The sequence below is a fragment of the Lontra canadensis genome, unplaced genomic scaffold (assembly GCF_010015895.1).
Source record: "Lontra canadensis isolate GAN:19392208 unplaced genomic scaffold, GSC_riverotter_1.0 scaffold38, whole genome shotgun sequence".
In the NCBI taxonomy this organism is placed as follows: Eukaryota; Metazoa; Chordata; class Mammalia; order Carnivora; family Mustelidae; genus Lontra; species Lontra canadensis.
In genome coordinates, this window is record NW_022631032.1 from 5,898,893 (window position 1) to 5,920,136 (window position 21,244).

The 21,244-nt window shown below is 40.8% G+C and overlaps 1 protein-coding gene and 1 long non-coding RNA gene across 2 annotated transcripts in view; one reads left to right on the top strand and one right to left on the bottom strand.

Moving 5' to 3' along the window:
* Positions 1 to 21,244, top strand: part of HACD2 (3-hydroxyacyl-CoA dehydratase 2) — a 120,121-nt gene that overhangs the window by 90,922 nt on the left and 7,955 nt on the right. Inside the window, exon 5 of the mRNA XM_032869499.1 lies at positions 19,790 to 19,911. Within this exon, the coding sequence (XP_032725390.1) occupies positions 19,790 to 19,911 (122 nt within the window). The remainder of the gene's footprint in view (positions 1 to 19,789; positions 19,912 to 21,244) is intronic.
* Positions 8,661 to 14,385, bottom strand: LOC116874662. Its single transcript, XR_004384046.1, has 3 exons — positions 14,347 to 14,385; positions 10,637 to 10,801; positions 8,661 to 8,678 (listed from the first exon to the last, which is right to left on the bottom strand). It is a non-coding gene; the product is annotated as an uncharacterized LOC116874662 (long non-coding RNA).

The window sequence follows — 21,244 nt, forward strand, 5'->3', positions numbered from 1 at the left end:
TGCTGCTGCCACATCAGACCACTAGGGGCTTTTTTTCCCTCACACTGTATTTGAGTCTGTTCTTTGTCTCCTCATTGAGCTGAAATAAGACTGGCATTTTTTTCAAAGTGAACTGCAGTGGAAAATGCTACCTTCTATCCCTCACTATAAACCCCCCTTCAAAAACACATGAGTTCATAGGGCATATATTCTTCTTTTGTTCAAAAGTAGCTAAGCTGATCCCCAGATTCCTAGATACATAAATGAGCCACTGTCCCTTTTTCTGGCCCAGCCCTCTTAGAAGAAGCCATCCAAATCCTATTGGAGTTCTCAATTGAAGATCACCATGTTCTGAGTAGAAGTCCCTAGGCAGTAGTTGAGAAAGAAGTTGCTGGACTCTCACTGTGACTTTAGCCCAAGTGTACTGAATACCATCTACAGTCTGCTAGTAATAGTTTGCATAAAATAAAGCTATACCCTGCTTGAGTGCTGAGTGCTGAGCCTTGTCTCCTTTCTTCCTCACCCTCTGCCACCAATGGAGAAAGGGATGTTTTCCTGCATTCTTGCAGAATGTTCTGTGAGTTCTCCTCATTTTACCAGTCATCTGTTTCCCATCTCTTTTTGGCATGCTCCTGGGCTTTGTGATACTTAATCTGCCATTCTTGTCAACTTCTCAGTGAGATGCTTACAAAAAGCTTGCAATCAGTGTTTAAGAAAGTAGCCTCCAGTTTTTTATCATTCTGCTGATCTCTCTTGATGCATTACAGTTTACAGAAGGCTTTATTAAGATATATTATGATCATTCACTCTTGATAATTGTCCCTTGAGGTAGGTTGTAGCCTTCAGTTAGAGTTCAGAAGCTAGAGAAGCAAAGTGATCGTCACACATCCAGATAAGCAGAGTTGGGAATGGACTTCTGATTCCAAGGTTTTCCCTCTATATCAGAGCTTCCTTCGCACTGTTTAAGTTGTGGTATGAACATAGCCTTATTTTTGAGTGCTGACCATGCTTTCTCTATCCCATATGGAGTGGAACACATGCGTCTGAAGCAGTTTTAGCATGCCGCACGCATGCTGAGCTAGGATTCTCAGACCGATCATCTCTCTGTATGTGAAGTATACATATGAGCTGTGGGCTCTGGGCACTCATCTGAGGCACGTTGTCCACTTGCTCCTCTGTTGTTTCTGTGCCCGGTGGCTCTGTGATGAGTCCCTCCAATTAACTAGCCTTTCTCCTTGGAAGTTCCAAGATTGTTTTTCTACTGGGGCTTATGGATTATTTGGAATAGAATTACCCAGAAAGCTTATTTAAAAATGAACATTCCAAGTCCCACCCCACACTTGATACAGACTCTCTGGGAGTGGAGCCAGAGAAGATCATTGTGAATAAGCTCCTCAGATAATTGTATGATCTAAGACACCGTATGTTGTGATGTAATTTTAATTGACCTTCTCTTTTCTTGATAATACTTCATATTTCTACTTAATTTACTTGAAGCCTAACCAGCTCTCACCATTCTTTTCAAGTCTAAGAACCTTAGTTTCATTCTTGAAGAATGAAAGCCTTAGGGTTCCCTCACACTGCTAGAGTAAAGGCACTGTGGAGTTTCTGGACCTTTTTCCAAAGTACAAATGCTTTTCTCAAAGCATGAGACTCACGCTCCTGTCAAAGAAAGCCTGGGAGGCCCACCTTGAAGGCAGAGGGTGATCAGAAGCCACAGCATTAAAGAAGCAACAGTAACTTTCATTTGTTTGTTTTTAAGATCGAGGATAAGGAATCCAGCTGCTTCACTTTGGGGTAGGTCCTGGGAAGGGCTCTGTCCTGGGCATGTGCTTCATAGTGCCCAGCCACAACCAGCAGGCATATTGTTTAGGATGTCATTCTCACCTGAGGAGATATTGTACAGACACTTCTCTTCCTGGGATTTGTCAAAAAATGTCACCTTCCTTGGAAAGTTTTATTATGTTCTAGGTAATTAGAACTCAGTATTCTAGAACCTGGAGGTTTAGTGCACATAACTCCTGTGAGGAGTTAATGAGTATCAACTTTGACACTTACCCTGTAGCTTAGGGCAAAATGGCTCAATGTTCTAGGCCTTGTTTTTCTCATTTATAATGCGAATATCTGTCCTGCTTATATTGTGGAGTTTTTGTGAAGATGAAATGAGAAGGGTTACAGAGACGCGGCAGCCTTATTCAGAAATCAAGATCTCTAGGGTGCAGCTTTTGCCGAGTAGCTTCTGAAAGCCCTTGTAAAGCAGTTTCACCTCAGAAGGAATGTTCCTTCTTTCAGGGATGAACAGTTTGCTTTTTCTTCCTCTCCTTTTCTCTTCTTTTTCACTCTTGCGGAAACTAAAATACGAAGTGAAGTGACACCCTCACTCCCACACTCCTCATCCAATTCTGGTTGCATCACAGGCTTTTGCTTTTCTGTTGGTCTCACAGCATGCACGTGCCCTGTCACCTCTCGAGGTTTGGCTTTTCCATTAGTGTTTCCCGTGGCAGCACATGCTTCTCGTCCCTAATGGCCATCTGTGAACACAGTGTTTTTCCCTGAGGCAGGAAGGACACCTTCTCTCCCCATCCATCAGATGAGGAGCTCAGTGCTGTGTCGGGGGCACCATGTCCCCCCTCGGGTTCTGTACTTGGACCCGAAGCCATGCCACTCTGTCTTCTGGCACGCCCTTTCCGTGGTGTTACTTCATCTTAGCAAAGGCCCTCAGGATACATTCAGCCTCTTTTGCCCCCTGGAGTGTCAGATGTCTCAGATTCTCCACACAATTCCATCTATTCCCATAGTTTCTATTTTAAATATTTCTGGAGGTGGATTTGCATCACCTTCACTTTTAAAATTAGCACTTCTCCTAAAGGTAGAAAACCTCATTATTTGATCATTAATCAGACACTGTCAAACTTGAGACAAGTCCCAGACAAAGGCGGCCATACTGTATTGCCAATTCCACAGCTGTTCCTAATGGACACTTGAAGATAGTGGTACTTTCCTCATAGCTAGGTGGTTCATTCTGCCATTGCCTGTATTTAGCATAGGGGATTTGGGCAAAATCAGATTGCCTATTTTCCCCGCAGTGTATTTCTGTCTCTTCCCAACATTTTCTTGAGCTATGTATAAAGATTTTTATTTCAAAATACTGAAAGATATTTAGATTTTTTATAAGTTCACTTCTGCCATCTCATGTTGCTTCTTTCTCCCATTGTCTTAGTGCTTTTGTAGCCCTTGAGAAACTCCACGGGGACTCATTTGTTCAAAATATAGTCTGGTGGTCCTGTTCTTTGATCATTAAGTCAGTTGCGTTAAAACAAGAAACAATCAAGTATCTTAAACCATGTAAGCCAGAATTACCACCACTTCCTACAGAACATAGCCCCCTTTGTCAGTTAATCATTATTGACTAGGTACCAAGTTCAACAAAATCAGGAAATTGGTTTCATTTGTCTTTAATGTTAATCTTTTTCTCCTCTGGGCTCTCCTCCCCGGGGTGACCCTGCCCCACAGACACTCCTACTCCTACACTTGAAGCTTCTCAGGACCTTTTCTTCTGCTCTCTCACCCCAAGGGCTAACTCTGACATCCACCATTCCCAGTTGTCAACTCTGGCACGAGAGGCAGCAGTTACATTAGGGAAATGCCCCAAAAGCCTGCATGGTTATTTTCATATTTTCATTGGGGTGAGGGGGTGGCAGTCTCACTCAAGGGAGGAGGAGCAGGGGCCAAACCTGCCCCAGCCTGACTCATTGCAGACTCATTGCCCTGGAGATGCCCAGTCCTTTCAGGCTTGAGCACTGTTGGCTTCTTCTTTTTCCTCTGCCCCAGACCTTCCAGATACTAGGTTTTCTAGTGCATTTTACACTTCAGTTAGTCTTTTTATATATTATGCTAAAGTCCCCATCCCTCTTGTAATTGATGTCCTGGATGCATCGGTGGGGTCACCTACATTGCTCCTATTTTTTGATAGTGAAATTTTCTGACAAAGAAACTTATTGTTGGAATGCATCATCTTCAAGCATTAGACATTTCTATACTATCGGGTAGTATCTTAATCTATGTATTGCTGCTATTTACAAATCGAAGGAAGCCTGTTTAGAGCCAAATCTGGTTCCTTGCAGTCCTGAGATTAACAAGGATGCTTGACTCTTGACATTAGGAAACTATCATGGAGAAGGAATGAGCATGAAGGAAGGAAAAGATGGATACCTTGGGTGTGAAATAGTAGTTTCCCAAATAAGGCCATGAGATTTACAGGCTGGAGCTTACATGGTTTCAGCCTTGGTTACATGGCATCAATTCGAATTAAAGAATCACCTGGCGAAGCAAAGCTCTGTGTCACAGAACTGTGCTACTGAGTTGTATTGTCAGGGGACAGTCACCAGGAAGTGAATTCTGGTGTTCAAAACAGTTCTCATCCATGGTCTGAAAATGAAATGCTGTAAGGTGCTTATATAAGACTGTTTATTCAAAGCCAAATAAGGGAACTTTTGGGTACCGACATTTGTCTTTGGGGTATGTGCTCTTCCCCAGCACTGTCTAGTAGAACTTTCTGCAATGGTAGCAATGTTCCTGTCTGCACCGTTCAGTACAGTAGCTACTAGCTATATGTGAACACATTGAACCCTTGAAATAAGGTTATTATGACCGAAAAACTAAATTTTAATTTCATGTAATGTAATTGGAAATAGCTGCATGTTACTGGAGGTTGCCATATTAATGTAGCTGTAGATGTTCAGTGTGATGTTATTTTGCCATTCTCTTGATTTCAGCCAATTGGGTTTTCATATACTTGATCTCATATGTGCATGACTGTGTGATCTTTTTACTTTTTTTTTTTTTTTTTTTTTTTAAGTAGCCTCTACACCCTGTGTGGGGCTTGAACTCACAATCCTGAGATTGAGAGTCACACACTCCACTGACCGATCCAGCCAGGTATCCCCAACTGTGTGATTTTTTTAAAAAGTAGTCGAAAGAAATTTATACAATATAATTGGTATGCTGTGTTCTTTAGACCCAAGAATTTTTTTTTTTTTTTTTTAACAAGCTTAAATGGTTACAAAAACCCTACCTGCAGATGTGGGAAACAGTGTGGATGGTATTCTCTGTTGCACAGAGAGCAGTTGATTAGCTGGTGAGGTGGAAGGCCATGTGGGCCCGACCTGTCAGAGGCCTGCAACTTGGCCCCTGCAGCAACAGATTCATCGTGATAGCATGTCCCGGGCTTGCCCTTTTTGAAAAGCATTTCACAAGCCTTTTCTATCCTTTTTGAGGCAAAAGGTGCCATAGAAGTACAGTCAATATTATTATCCCAGTGAGCTCGAAGATTCTCATTTCACACTGTAAAAGTGAGATGATTGACTTGCATCGTGAGCATTGCTAAAATATGTCATCAAAGTCAAGGAAAGTTAAAAATTATTACCTATAAATTGCTTTTAAACAGGTGTGTTCCACAGTACAATGAGTGGCATTTCTAAAGCATTGGTTAATATTCATTTGAAAACTTTCAATACGTGGGAGGAGGAACTATCTCTTAAATTACCTTCTCCTCTGCCAAATCAGTCTTTTATATAATGTAGCTTTTTCAGTATAACTTTATTTTTAAGCACAAATACGGAGTATGAGCTAGTTTAATTAAAAATATATAAATTGACAAGATGTACAGTCTTCTGACAACAGGCCTGCATGGTGAATGCAGCAATAACTGGTCTCATTGGGAGTCTCGACAATGATGGGGCAGCCTGAAGAACTCATCCGCAACTCCCTGCTCCTCTGAAATATAGATAAAATGTATTTTAGTTTCTTCAGGGAAGAGGGTTCAATAATGTTTTATAGTTACTCATCTCCAGAAACCCTAGTCAGGCACCTCTCATGACAAGCTGTGATGCATCATGAATAAAATAAAGCATATTACTAAGTTGTCTGCATTTTCCAGAAAGAGGACCCCTTTTCAAGTCTGAAGTAAAACCCTGGTGCACTTCGGGAATTTGTAAGACGTGACTTGATGTACATGTGCGGCTGTGTGTGGGCGCATGCCGAGAGTATGCTTTGCATTTTAGAAGTGGGATTGGGGGAGAACTAATTATCAGGCTTGGTGCATTAAAGACTTAACTTTTGTTTTCTTCAGATTGCCACCATAAATGTTTGTTTTTAACAAGAGGAGTTGGGGCATCTTCTCTTTTTTACCTTATTTTGCACTGGCAAAAAATTTACCAGAATAACCAAAAACTTGAAAAGTGTGCGTCTCGTCTGCGTTCTGCATTTGGTGCTGGACTGTTAGGTCAGGTTTAAGGAATCTTGTTGAGGTCATTGCCTCAAAATTATGTTGTAAAAGCTAATCAAGCTAACCAAGTTTTTAAGTAATACTGTATAGTTTTTAAAACTCGAGCTTCTCAAAATGTGACCTTTGGGTAGCACTTTGTGACCTGTGCAGAAGCTGTGAGCTGGCAGCAGATGGTTATCCTACAGGTGGGTTTGAAGAGAAAGTTCAAGAAGAACCCAGCAGCTGGAGGGTGTACGTCTCACAAGAACAGAGGTACTCATTTCAGCTATAGCTAGTGATTGCCAAGTGGGTCCAGCGATAGTATGAATTTTTAAAGAAAAGGTAGAAATTATTTTTTTATGTGGAATCTCCCAGCTTTAAAAACTGGCTCCAGTATCTTTAAGGCACCATACAAGCCTGAACAGAACATCTACAATCCAGGGGATGGTGTTCATAGTCTTGATTTTTATTTTCTGTCTTATTGAAGATTTTGCAACCATTAGACTGTTAGAGAACCCGAAGAACCATGCCGTTTCACGATATCTATGAACAACCTTGTGTTCTTTTGAATGTCTTTTTAGGTTTCTGACGGTGATCGGTCCTCTCCCCCGACCCTAAAGTGTTGAGTAGGCACATTGCATTTAAAGGTTTGGGGGCAGACTCTGTGGGGCGAGTATGCCGCAGCCCTCCCCATGGGATCGCAGGAACCTACTGCTGTGGTTGTAGACTGGATTAGACATAGAGGTTCCGGGTTGGGACTGCCTGTGACTCCATTCTGATGAGCCTCCATGCTTGAGTTGGGGTAAAGAAAATAGTTGCATGAAATAACGTGCTCCTTGGGGGTGAGAGAATCAAACAGAATTCAGGAAGAATGCTGGGAAAGCCAGCTAGCACCTGGAGGTCTTCAGACATCCCAGAGATGGTAGAAGCATATTAACCTTCAAGTAGAGAGAGGGATGGCATCTCTTAAGCAGCACCGAACCAAACAATGAAAAGCAAAACAACAACAAAACATTGTCTTGGTAATGAAGCCAAAGAGGCACCACCAGGGACTCAGAGTCAGCTAGCATGGATAGTTGGAACTTAGTAAATATTTGTTGAATTGAATTTTTCTTATTGTGGAATAATAACAGCTGCTATTTATTAAATCACTAGCACTCCACTAAGCACTTTATATGTTTTTCTGATCCTCCCCAGTTTCTATATGAGGGAACAGAGGCTCAGAGAGGAAAGTAGCTTGTCTCAGGACAGGCAGCTCAGATGTCTGAAGGTCTCTGATTTCCAGAGCAGTCCTGATTAGAGAAGAGCTTGGTTAAGGAAACTACCACCTTCCTGTCATGTCTTCTAGGAAATGGGCTGACCACATGGTAGCATTAGAGTTGGGTTCTTGGGGACATGTTAGCTTTCAGATCTGCATGTCTGACCTTGCCGTAAGTACAGCATTGATTGAGAGCATTGTGTGTTGACTGCATGCTTCTACGTCTTATTCATTGCATATTCAGAAAAGTTGATTTCATGACCAAGAGTTGTTTTGGTAAGCCAAAAATTATTTGACTAGGCCATCGTGCACACCAAAAAGAGTCCTTAGTTGTTGTGTTGTAATGGAAAGAATTTCTTAACCAGTTCCCCTTGTCACTGTAGGTTTAAAAAAACCTATGTGGATGCACATTTTTCTCTACTTTAAATGGGAAAGAATATTAATATTTCTTTATAATGTAACTCAAGTTTTCCATAGAAGAGAAATAGTATTTTCTGGTTTGTTTACTATATACCCTATAAAGGATTTTTAATAAATGCTATGCATGAAGGACACTTTACACATGAATTGTCATGTGAATAAAGCTAATACTGATTCAAACTATTTTTTTAAACCACCACATGTCAATATTTATTACACTTCAATTTTTTTCTTATCAAGGACAAAATCCCTTTAAGTAGATAACTAAATGAGTTCTATTTTTGTTCAAAAACTTAATAAAATTATGGAAAAGACCAGGATTATCGTCAGAACTGTCCTATTCTCCAGTCCAAGTTCTCAGCTGACGTCATCAATCAGGCAACAGCCCTGTGACCCTTGGCCTCACTCTCTCCTGCCCTCCTCACCCAAGGCTGTTCCAGCCAAGCCAGAGAACATGCAGGCTTGGACTACAGATGGGTCGCCATTCATTCTTAATCACTCAGCAAATATTCAGTATCTTCTACACTTTAGCCATTGCATGAAGCACTAGGATACATGAGAGAAGGGAAATCATGGGTCCCGTCCTCACAGTGCTTCTAGCGTAGTCCAGGAGCAGAACTGAGCAGACAGCAGTACCATAGAGTGGGATAGCCATCTGGTAAGGCAGAGGAAGGTGCTGCTAGGATCACATGGTCACTCAGCTGTTCCGGTATCCCCGGCCTAGTTGTTTTTCTTCACGGGGTAGTCCTGGGAACTCTGGGAATATATACACAGTGCTTAGAACAGTGTGTGGTACTTAGGAAGTGTTCAATAAATATTAGCTACATATTCTGTACAATGTAATCTTATTAAAAAATTTTAGTGACAAAGTTCTGTGCAGCTATTTTGAATTATTTTCCATGTCCTGAGGTTCAAAACAGATATAATTGACTTTTCACAAAGAAATTAATTTTTTTATACTTATTAAAATAGTTTCAGTTAGCTGGTAAAAATTTACACATAATTACTTTGATCATACTTAAGGAATAATTAGCCCTGCAAATGGGAGTTATCATTATCTTAATCACCATTATTATACTAATCTAAAGCATTTGTGAGAAATTAGATTTTGGGGTCGCCTGGGTGGTTCTGTCAGTTAAGCTCCCAACTCCTGGTTTCAGCTCAGGTCATGATCTCAGTGTCATGAACTTGAGCCTCGAGTCGTGTTCTGTGCTCAGCGAGGGGTCTGCTTGAGATTTTCTCTCTCCCTCTCCCCTGCCCCCTGCACACATGCATACACACTCTTTCTCTCTCAAATAAGTCTTAAAAATTAGATTTTGCCTTTTAATTAAAGCTAACCCCTCTTCAAAGCAAGTTTGTGGATCTGCCCTCAGCATATTTACCATCTAAGATAATATCAATTGAGAGGCAGCATTAAATCTATTATTCCTTCACAAGTTACCATCTGTCAGTGTGCTCTGATTTATATGCTTTATTGTAATTGTTCTTGTATCTTTTTTGTGGTTATACAGCCTGCCTCTCCAGCAGATTCGGAGGCTTCATATCAGAAACAGTGTGTCTAGAAACTAAGTGATAGTTGCATTTGCTCCTAATTATGTCCCCAGAAAAGTACAAAAACTCTCAGATTCCCCACTTACTGGCATTTTACTGCACTTGTTCCATTACCTTCTCTTCTATATTTATATACCCATTATCATCCATCCTTTTCTGAACCTTGAAAGCAAGCTGTACTTGCTGTTACTCAAGTTCATGTTGCAGACATTCTCCTCCATCACCTGCCATGGAGGTGATGACTTCCTATAACCTCCCAGTCAAGAAACCAGCATTTGACACAATACTGCCACCTTGTCTACAGGGCCCATTCAGAGTTCACTAGTTGCCCAAACACTTTTTTTTTTTTTTCCTATTCTGGGATGGCAAACATTTACTAAGTGTATCTGTGCTCCAGGTATTGTGCTAAGGATTGTGCTAGGATACTCAGAAAAAGGAAGAAATATGTTGCTATGTTATTCCTGCTACGTACATGTTACATTTAGTTGTCAGGTCTATTAAGACACATCAGTTGAGGAGAGCTTGATAGTCTTGTTCTGTCTCTAAATCCTTGACAGTTTTAAGGAGTACAGGCCTTAATTTCTGTAGGGAGACCCTCAACCCACATCCATCTAGTGTTCCCCTGTAACCAGTTCAAGTCACGTAGGTTACTACAGAAACGGTGCCGTGCTCTTCTCAGAGCATCACGTGAGGTGGCAGTGCCATGACAGCCTATCCTATCCCAGTGATGTTGACCCCAATCACCTGCTCCTGGTGGTGTCTGCCAACTTTCCCCACCTTCAAAGTCACTGTCTTCCCCTTCTTGGTTAGTATTTTGTGGGCATGACTCCCACCTGTGTTAGCCACCTCTGTGGTGGTTACTAGATGATGGCCCCTGTATTTCTGTTACCTCCTTTATATATATTAGGTAGCTTCCTACTATAAGGAGTAGCTTTCCTTTTCTCCCATTTATTTATTTATTTATTTATTTATTTATTTCATTTATATAAGTTTGAACTCATGAGTTCCCATGCAATTCAGTGGATTGTAATCTGTTATTTACTTTGATGCTAAAATTGTCCAATTTGGCCAGGGGGAACCCTTTCCACTTGCTCTTTAGATTTGTCTCCCTCATTCACTGAGCATCCCTCTACTTTCTGACAAAAAAAAATTTCCAGACTTACCTTAAACTTCCCCAGTCCCATTCCTGGAATCGCCATTTTGCCATTTTGCCAAGGAGCTCTGGTTCTTTTTAGTGGGAGATGGTATTTAGGAACCAAGATCTGGGTGGCTGAGGTGCTTTATGCTACTGGCGTGTTAATGCTTCTAGGTCCTCTCAGTCAAGAAAGCTAGGAGATACATGTGCACACACACTCACATATTATACATGCATATATATGCACATACATGTACATCTAAAAGTATTTATATAGCTCTGTGTGGATATGTGTGTATGTATGTTTAATTATGAGTTCATACCGGTTCCTCAAGTTATAGTCCAACACCTTAGTGTTCTTTCTCACATCCTCCTTCCGTGTTTGTAAATACCTCTCCAACAATAAGAAGCCCATTTTTCTTTTTAGCATAATGATTTCTTTGCTCAGTGTACTCACTCATCCCATGTAAATGATTTCCCAACCACACTCATCGTCTCCTCTACCCATCACCTCTTATCTCTCCCTCACCTCCCTATCCTTGGTTGCCCAGCCTCTGGTTCACCTGTCTGCAGCCCCTCAACCTTCCCTCTTTTGTCCATTTGTTTGGCCTCCAGGCCCACTGGTCTTCATGTCCACGTCACTCCCTATCCCAGCCTCCATGCTGACTCCTCCATTGAGGGGAAAAGAAAGCGACTCTTAACTGAATTTTAATGCCTATCCAGAGACAAACTTGAAATGATTGGGATGATTGCTTCTCTGGAAAACCAGAGGCTTGTCCCATAAGGTATTCCATTCTTTCTTTTTTCTCATTTTCTTTTTTATCTTTCTTTTAATGAGTTTGTTTTCATTTTGAATTCAAATCATATTTTATAGTTTTATTCCTGCAGAGATAGAAAAGAGAAACAAACTCTTGAGAGAGATTTTAGGGGTCTTGGCAATAAGTTAAACCCAGGAAGTAAAACAGGGCTAAAACAAAATAAGCAGTGAAGATTATTAGCAAAGCAAGGCTCAGGGAAGAAGATTCACACTAACTGTAGGGAATTCGTTAGGGTTTGTTTCAAGTTCTTATGTTGGTTTCTGTCTTAAGTCAGTTGATTCATGACTGAGTTCCTTTCATAGAAATATTCAAAGTATCTCTGGACAGCAGTGATCTAGAATTTTTCACACTTTACTCAGTCCTTTTCAGTGAGCCCATTCCACTCAGTTCCTTCAGTGTCTCCTCTTCAGAGGTGAGCAACATTTTTTGGAGAATTTAGTAGCTTGCATGATATTAGGAAATTTTCACATTCACCTTATCTATTCTCAGCTCTATATATGGGTTCCTTTGAAAAGTTCTCTTCATTTCATAAGAGAGGTGTTCTCCCCACAACAGTAGTGTGTGTGGGTGTATATGTGTGTGTACTCTTCAGAGTTTAGGGGCACAGACCTGGGTTCAATTTCTGTAAGTCTCATTTGCCTCCTCTGTAAAATGGAGATTTAATGAGGCAATATATGTAAATAAAAACATGCTTGCTATACATTAGGAGTTCAACTTTTGAGTATAATTATTATTTTTACTGCTATTGTCACCAAAATTATTAAAAAGGTATTATTCAGGGGTGCCTGGGTGGCTTAGCTGGTTAAGCATCTGCCTTCAGCTTAGGTCATGATCTTAAGGATATGAGATCGAGCCCCACATTGGCATCCCTGCTCAGCAGGGAGTCTGCTTGTCCCTCTCCCTCTGCCCCTTACCTCCGCTCATGCTGTCTCTCAAAAAAATAGATAAATTCTTTTTTAAAAAAGGATTATTTTTTTAAGCAGTTAAAAACGGTTCAAGGACCTGACTTGACATTAATGAAGAGAAGATATACAAGTAACCCAATAATCAGATGAAAAAATGCTCAACACCAATAACCATTGAGGACTTGTTTCAAAGGCACAGTGAGATACCACTTCGTACTAGGATGACTGCGGTAACTTAAAAAAGAAAGAAAGAAAGAGAGAGAGAGAGAGAGAAAGAAAGAAAGAAAGAAAGAAAGAAAGAAAGAAAGAAAGAAAGAAAGAAAATAAATGACCAGTGTTGATAAAGATGGGGAGAATTGGAACTCCTGTGCACTGTTGCTGGGAATATAAAATGGTGTAGCCACTGTGGAAAGTTTAGCAATTCCTCAAAAAGTTAAATACAGGATTACCATATGACCCAGCAGTTCCACTCCTAGGTACATGCCCAAAAGAACAAAAAACAAGGTACTCTGATGTACACCCATGTTCATAGCAACATTATTCACAGTAGCCAAAAAGTGGAAATAACCCAAATGTCCACCAGCAATTGAATGAATAAGTATAATGTACATAAACAATGGAATATTATTCATCTTTTAAAAGGGAAGAAATTCTGTGGGGCCTCTGGGTGGCTCAGTCGGTTAAACAACCAACTCTTGATTTTAACTCAGTCGTGATCTTAGGATCATGAGATGGAGCCCTGTGTTGGCCTCTGTGCTGGGTGTGGTGCCTGCCCAAGAGTCTCACTCTCCCTCTGCCCCTCCCCACCCCATGCTCACTCACTCTCTCTTTCTCTCCCTTTCTAAAAAAAAGAATTAAAAAAAAAAAAAAGGAAAAAATTCTGGTACATACCACAACATGGATGAAACTTGAAGTTATTATGTTAGATAAGCCATACACAGGTGGACACATATTGTATGAGTCCCCTTAAATGAGGTACCTGGAATAAGCAAATTCTTAAAGGCAAAAAGTAGACTAGTGGTTACCAGGGACTAGAGGGGGGAAATGAGATTAATATTTATTGGGTACACTGTTTGGGATGATGAAAAGTTCTTGGGATGGATAGTGGCAATGGTCATACAACATGGTAAGTGTACTTAATGCCACTGAATTATATAATCTAAAATGGTTAAAGTAGTAAGTTTTATGTTATATGTATTTTACCACAGATGAAAAAAAGAGATTACCGAGGTGTAAGATGGCATAACATGAAAAACGGGCTTATGTGTACTTCGTGTTTTCATAGTGTCCACTGGTTAGAGATATATTGATCCCCTCCCCTGACACCCACACACAGTCTGTCCAAAGAAGACTGAAGAATGACTTTTGTAGAGATAAATAGGTCATAGGAAGGGAAAGTTGGGAAGGCGGCAGTCAAAATGAACCTAGAACAGGTGTTGGCCTGTGGGCCAAATCTAGCCTGTAATTTGTAATGGTTTTTATATTTTTAAAGGGTATAAATTATAAAACAACAAAGATGAATACATGACAAAGACTACATGTGACATCAAAGCCTGAGATATTTGTTACTTAGTCTTTTACAGAAAAAGTTTGTCAGCACCTGGTTGGGAACTTTGCTATGGCCTGAATTGTGCTCCCCCTCAAATTCATGTGCTGAGGCCCTACCCCGTAGTGTTGCCGTATTTGGGGATGGGGCCTGTGGGAGGTACTTAGATTTAGATGAGGTCATGAGGGTGGGATCCTCATGAGGAGACTGGTGTCCCTAGAAGAAGAGACCCCCAGAGAGCTCTCCCCTATCGTCCCTGCCCTGTGAGAACTTGGTGCTCACATTTCTGTTGTTTAAGCCGCCAGTCTCCACAGTCTCCATTTTATTTCGGCAACCAGAGCAGACTTAAGACAAACATACTCTTCAGAGTTCTGCCAAGAACAGAGTCTACCCCTCAGCTCTTAAATTTTACCAAAATCTCCCCTCTTCACAAACGAAAAGGGTATTAAGAAGAGGAAGGAACACTTACCATAAAGCATGATAAGGGTATTTCTTTGAAATAACCAGAGTGGTGAGCAGTGGGTTCCAGAATGCTAAGAAGAATAGGGGTTCTACAATAGTGATTTTTCTCCGTGGCACCATCTGTTTTTCTTTGACTGTAATAAAAATGACAGCTTTTCGTGTACTGATACTCCCTGAGCCTTTTAAAGTCAAACATATGATGCTATTTGTGTGTAAAGGTTTTTCTCTTGCACCCATTTGTTTCTCCAGCTTGAATTTCTGTGTAAACTCCCTTGGCTAAATTACACAAGCCGCCCACACCCAGCGCGCCTCCCGAAGCCTGGAGGGTCCAGTACTCTGCTCACTGACTGCACCGGGCAGAGGAAGGTTTCCGGACAGGCAGAGCTGCCCCACACCCACTCCATGATGGTGAAATGCACCTTTGAAACATGGCCTCGGGACATTTTTGGCGACCCTTTGTCCCTCTCTTTTCTTTTGTAAACCTTGATAATCCCCTTTTATTTCTTTTCTCCCCTCCCCGCCACTTTTGCCCCAAATGCCCCCTTTTCTCTTAAAAGGCAATAATATAATTTAAAGTAAACATGGGTCGGGGGACCTGGCTGGCTCAGTTGGTAGAGTGTGCAACTCTTGATTTCAGGGTCATGACTTTAAGACCGTTAGACATAGAGATTACTTTAAAGATTTTTAAATAAACATATTCTTTTAAAACAACTTTATGGAGGTATAATTTACACACCATCAAACTCACTATTTTAGGTGTACAATTCAATGCTGTTTAGTAAATTTACCAAGTTGTGTAACTGTCACCATAATCCAGTTTTAGAGCATTTCTGTCACCTCAGTGTGGTCCTCATGCCTTTTAAAGTTCATTCCCACTCCCAGCCCCTGGCAACCAGTAATCTTTCTCTCTCTAGATTTGCCTTCTCTGGACGTTTGACATAAATGAAATCGTTTGCAGTTGGCATCTTTCAGTATCACGTTTTTGAAGTTCATGTGTGCTGTGGCATGTATCAGTATCTCTTTCCTTTGTGTGGCCAAATAGTATTGCATTATATGGATTATGTCACATTTTGTTTATCCATTTGCCCGTTGCGGCACATTTGGGTGGTTTTTTACTTTTCGGCTGTTCTGGGTAATGCTGTGTGACCATTTGTCCGCACATCTTTGTGCGGGCATATTAAACCTTCTAGTCTTGATAATTAATGAAATTCTTTGTTTCTAGTTCCTAATTCAAAAAGTAGCTGGGTTGAACTTTTTTTAAGATTTTATTTATCCATTTGAGAGAGAGAGAAAAAACTCACACGGAAAGTGGGGAAAGGGCAGAGGGAGAAACAGGCTTCCCGCTGAGCAGGAAGCTGGAGCAGGAAGTCCCATGTGAGGGTTCATCTCAAGGGGTGTGATCACGGGACCCTGAGATCATGAGCTGAGCCAAACATTTAACTGGCTGAGCCACCTGGGTGCCCCTGGGTTGAGCTTTTTATAATCCTAGGCCTTAGCCCTTCCAAGGCTAAACTGGCTAGTTTTTCTTCCTCTTTTTTTTTTTTTTTTTTTTTTTAAAGCCCCATTGATCCTTTTTCTGTGAGTCACTGGCCCTTAATAGAAAGGAAGCTCCCCACTTGTTTGAAAAATGTTTCCGACTCCTGCTTTAAAAAAAAAAAAAAAAAAAAAGGAAAGAAAGAAAAGTAAATAGAAGGTATCATTCAAGTTAAGGGGCACAGACTCCACACATGCCTTGTGTGCAAACCCATGTCAGGCCAAGAGAGCCAGCCAGGAGGAACCCAGGAGCCCTGAAGACCTTATGGTCAGGGAGTGGAGCGCCAGGGAACTATGCCTGTGGTATACTGTCAGCAGGCAATAACAGAGAGGTCTTAAAGTTATTCTCTCTTCTCTCATCTTCTTTGATAAAGGAAAATTATTTTTAAGAAGTACTATTTAAAGGCTCTACCCATTTTTTTTTTCCAACCAAAAAATTTCCACTTATGCAAGGAAGTTCCTTTCAGCCAGAGTTTCGTGCCTTTCCCACATACAAGTTATAAGCACACCCGTCTCCAAACAGCAGCAGCTGAAAGCCCTCGGCGGCCACTGTCCAGGGCAGCCTTCCACCCTTCACAGTGCTTTCTCCTGAGCAGTCTCACTTCGCCTGTGTCCAGGGTCTGGGAGCACACGGGTTCATGCAGTGGCCTATTTTGTTAGTCATCTGGTTTGTTGCCGGGTTCTTATTTCGGACCACGTATTCTACTCCTGTTAAGTCTGCCATTAGTCCCGTGTCCGTATGCCTCTTGCACACAACATTCATTTACATATTTTGAAGTATTTACCCTCTTCTTGTCCATAGTAAACTTGCTAGTTCAGGGGTTCTTATAACCTGCTTCAGTCCCTGAGTGGGATCTAATCCACTTGGAGTGGAATCATTGGGATGAGACTGTTAATGTGGCCAAATACTGGTAGGTTGCTTGGTCAGTCTGTCGGTCATCTAAACAAACACCTGCATGCTGTTGGCACGGATAAAGTTGTAGTTCACCAGAAACTCATCTCTAGGAGTCATAAGCTAGGTCTTCCCCATTCTGTACTGGAATCATTTTGTTGTTGCTGAATCATATATAATTTGCAGTTAACCTTGTTAAATTTTATCTTCCTGGGTTTTTTATTGTGGTAAAACACAGATAACAAAATTTGCCATTGTAGCCATTTTTAAGTGTATGTTCAGGGGCAGTAAGTACATTCCCATAGTTGTACAGTCATCACCACCCTCTGTCTCCAGAGCATTTTTCATCTTCCCAAAGCAAAACTCTATACCCATTAAACACTATTCCCTATTTCCTCCCACCCTCCAGCCCCTGGCAACCTTCTGCTTCTGCTTCCTGTCTCCCTGAATTTGACTACTCTGGGTAATGTAGGAGTGAGATTGTATAGTATTTATCCTTTTGTGACCAGCTTACTTCACTAAGCAGATTGTGTTCAGGGTTCATCCATGTTGTAGCATGTGTCAGAATTCCTTTACTTTTTAAGGCTAATATTCCTTTGCATACACACACACACACACACACACATACACACAACATTTTGTTTACGGATTCATCTGTTGATGTGCATTTCGGCTGTTTCCACCTTTAGGCTGTTGTGAATAACACTCCTGTGAACACAGGTGTACAAATATACATTTGAGTCTCACTGATCTTACTAGCTTCAGCTCATTACATTCTGCCCCTGTTTTGTGTCATTGGGTAATTATCTGCAAATCAGATGAGCTTGATCTCCAACTTTTACCCAAGTCCCTTGTTTTTGTTGTTCAAGGAGGCTCCACACCCAGTGTGGAACCCAGTGTGGGGCTTGAACTCATGACCCTGAGATTAAGACCTGAGCTGAAATCAAGAGTTGGATGCTTAACTGACTGAGCCATCCAGGCACCCCTTTCCAAGTCCCTTCTTAATAACAGTGTTGTATTTCCTATTGATCTGAAGATACCATTTATAAAATGGCCATTTCCCCCATTCTGTCTTTTTAAAATTATAACTTGGCCTTCACAGCTGGGCTCTGGAAGCAGCTGCTTTCACAAATTCAGCCTGAGTCTGAGCTTTTATAGTTCTTTTGGTTCAAGTCTAACTTGGGTGTTGGGGGAAATGAGTCTGATTAGGCTGGACCAAAGTGCAAGGTTTGAGGGGGGTTTGTTACTTGTCTTTCTGAAGGCCGCTTAAGACTACACAGAAACTAATATCAGGTATCAAAAGCAGGAATTTAGTCTTAGGGTGACCTGATGCGAATTGAATTTGTTTGTTCCACAAACATTTATTGAGCTCCTACTTGTAAAAAGCACAAAGTGCTTTTGGGAATCAGAAGATGAATAAAACACACTCCCTGCTCCCAAGGTGTTTAGAATGCAAAATATTGGAAGAACTTTCTATTACAACCCAGAGATCTGTAAGCAAGGCTTCATCCCATAACTGTAAAACACACCTCAAGATGAAGAGGATTATAAAATACATCAAAAAGCAAAATGTGCTCTGAAATTATGTTTTGATATAGATGGGTTTTAAGCAAGGATTTGGGGACAGACTGAAAAATGAAACATAAAAGCTTCAGAGGTGTTTGGGTTTTACTTTGGCTAATATGAGAGCACCAGGAAAACAAGAAGTACTCTTGCTCTTGACAATTTAAAATTCTTATTATTTTTAGGGATTAGTAACTATGCATTTATGAAATTCTTTGTCAGAGCAATTTAGTTAATAGGTATGTAAATGACTAGTTATTTTATTGTGTAGGTGGATCGCTCCATGTACACTTTCTGAGGAAGAATGTAAGTGTTAAAAACTATTCACGTTGCAAATGCAAAGAAGAAAAGTTAAAGTTAGAGTGTTGTACCTTTGTTGTATTAGGCATTAGGAATGAGACAGATCCATCTTGTCAATCTGTTCGGTTCACTCAGTAGAATTTCTCAGTCACATCCAGCTCTCTAACTGCCTGTTTCAGATACAAGAAAACGTGAGTGAATTGGTTGCAAGGTAGTTTCTTGTTACTGGTCTTCAAGCCTGGACCCAGGATCATTATAAACCTGGTTGGGGGGCTGGTGGAGACACTGAAAGCAAATGCCAGGGCAGCTGAGGTACATTTCCATGTGAGATTTGCAGTCCAAGGCATCTAGTGAGAATGGCCCCCAAAAACCACCGGGGGCAGGGGGAGGGAGGGGTTGCTGTTTTAAAGTTCATTGCATTTTCAGCATTAAAGTGATTCAGAGGAATTTGGAAAGTCCAGAGCCCTTCTGGCTTTAGCCACCTCTGGTGGTCAGCATGGAAGCTTCTTTAATTTTTAGGTTAAACCGGGCTTCATCTGGGGAAAGAAGTCACAGTGGGAGAGAATAAATGGTCCTTGCCTTTCAGGTGGTCTCTGGCTCTTTGCTCACTTGGAATTCATCCTGCCTAGTGAATGAGCCTTGTCTCAGTTGCGTTTCAATCACTACATTCCCCTTCTTTGAAGTTTCCTTAGATTCTTAGTTGTCATACAAATCAAATTAAAATTCTTATTGATAGACAGTCCCCAAGCTTCCTACCAATTTGCCCTTCTACCTTCTTTAACTAGTCTTGGCTCCCACTAACACCAGTCCACATTCTCCACAGGAGGCCCAAAAACAAAACTCACTGATCTGTGTTTTTTCCTGTGGCCTGTAGCTCATGGAATTCCTGTTTCTGCCTCTCTGACTCATGAGTAAGCTGAGTTCTTCTTCTTACTTGCCCCTAATTACATGGCTCTACACGATTGCTGTCATAGGCACGTGTTCCTGTATGTGGCAAGCTCCCCCTGGCCTGTGGCCACAGGTGATCAGACCAGGGCTGTGTCCACTTGCTTAACCGCTCGGCTCTGCAAGGGAGCAGGGGGCTGGCGCTGCACACTGGGAGTGCTTCTTTCTTAAAATGTTTTATGTGTTTGCTTTTGCTTTTGTCTTCCTTTTCCTTCAGGTGCAGAGTGAAGACAGTGTCCTCCTGTATGTTATTGCCTGGACAATGACAGAAATTATCCGTTACTCCTTTTATACTTTCAGTCTATTAAACCATCTGCCTTACCTCATCAAATGGGCCAGGTAAAGTACATGGGATGAAGAATAACTTTTGAAATGACCCATCACTGTATTTGTGTATTTGTCCTTTATTGCTAAATATTGCCCTCCAAGCTCCTAAAAATAAAGTTGTATGATGTCAACTATATATATATATATATTTTTTTTTTTTTTTTTCTAATTGTATGAGACAAGAGTTGGGATTGGTGATATGAGACTGGTCTGTGAATTTCATCAGGATAAGGGATGCTACTTAACTTTGATTAATAGAAACACTGTTTTAAGTTTGATATCCTTGTTATTTTTATTGGATCGATTATTTTCATTTAAATTATTCAATAGAGATTTGATGTAACATTCCTTTTTTGTTCATAGCAAATTTTATTGATGAGCTCCTGCCATTATGTTTTTTGGACCAAGTCCAATTCTCCTAATCTCAGTTTTGCCAACAAGCTCTGACTCTTAATTTTTAATTAATAACCAATGTTACATGCACTTTTATCTTGTTAGCAATTTTATTTGGCTTTGATAATTTTTACCAGTAATATTTGTTATTAATTGGGAAAAAGGCTGACAGTTCATCTCTTTGTCTGAGCTAATTCATGAAATAGTTGTGAGCAGTTTTCTGAGTTGGAGTGGACTATAGGGATAGTGACAAAACAAAAGGATCAGAATTGTTCTTGGGCCCCAAATGTCTCATTTCCTAGAAGGAAAATGGTGGTTCCTAGACAACTTAGGAGTTTGATGATTTAGTTAGAGACATAAACCAATTGCTTCCAACATTTCAAGTGTGTAAACTCCTTTTTTTTTTTTTTTTTTTTTTTTTTTTCATTTTCCCAGTGCATACTTTTATTAGGAAAAGGGAAGAATGGGAAGAGATGGCAGTTAGTAACTCACCAACCTGGGCAGGCATTGTGGGAGCTGTCTGCTCTGTTACAGGGAGAGTTTGCTGGCCAATCCCTGATCTTAACAGTGGAGAATGATTCTTTTGTCCATGGTTGTCCACAGCCTATGGAAGACCCTTCCTCTCTAGCATAGTTGAAGTTGGCAGCGGGGAACACAGCAAACATGGCTTCTGCTTTTTGTCACTGATTTCTCAGCGCAACTTCTGTGCCTAGAAATTTGCTCACTGTCAGCCACAAACAGCCAGAGCCCCTTTAAAATTTGAGCTGATGGTTTCTTCAGCAATACTTACACCCCAGAATGATAGTTAGTTCCATAGGATGAACTCTTCTCTGCATTCTTTTTAAAACATAGAGAACTCCTTTTTGAAGTGAAAAAAAATGGTTTGGATTCTCCTATGTGATAGTTATTGTAAGGGTTTTTATTATTGAAAAATTACATAATGACTAAAACC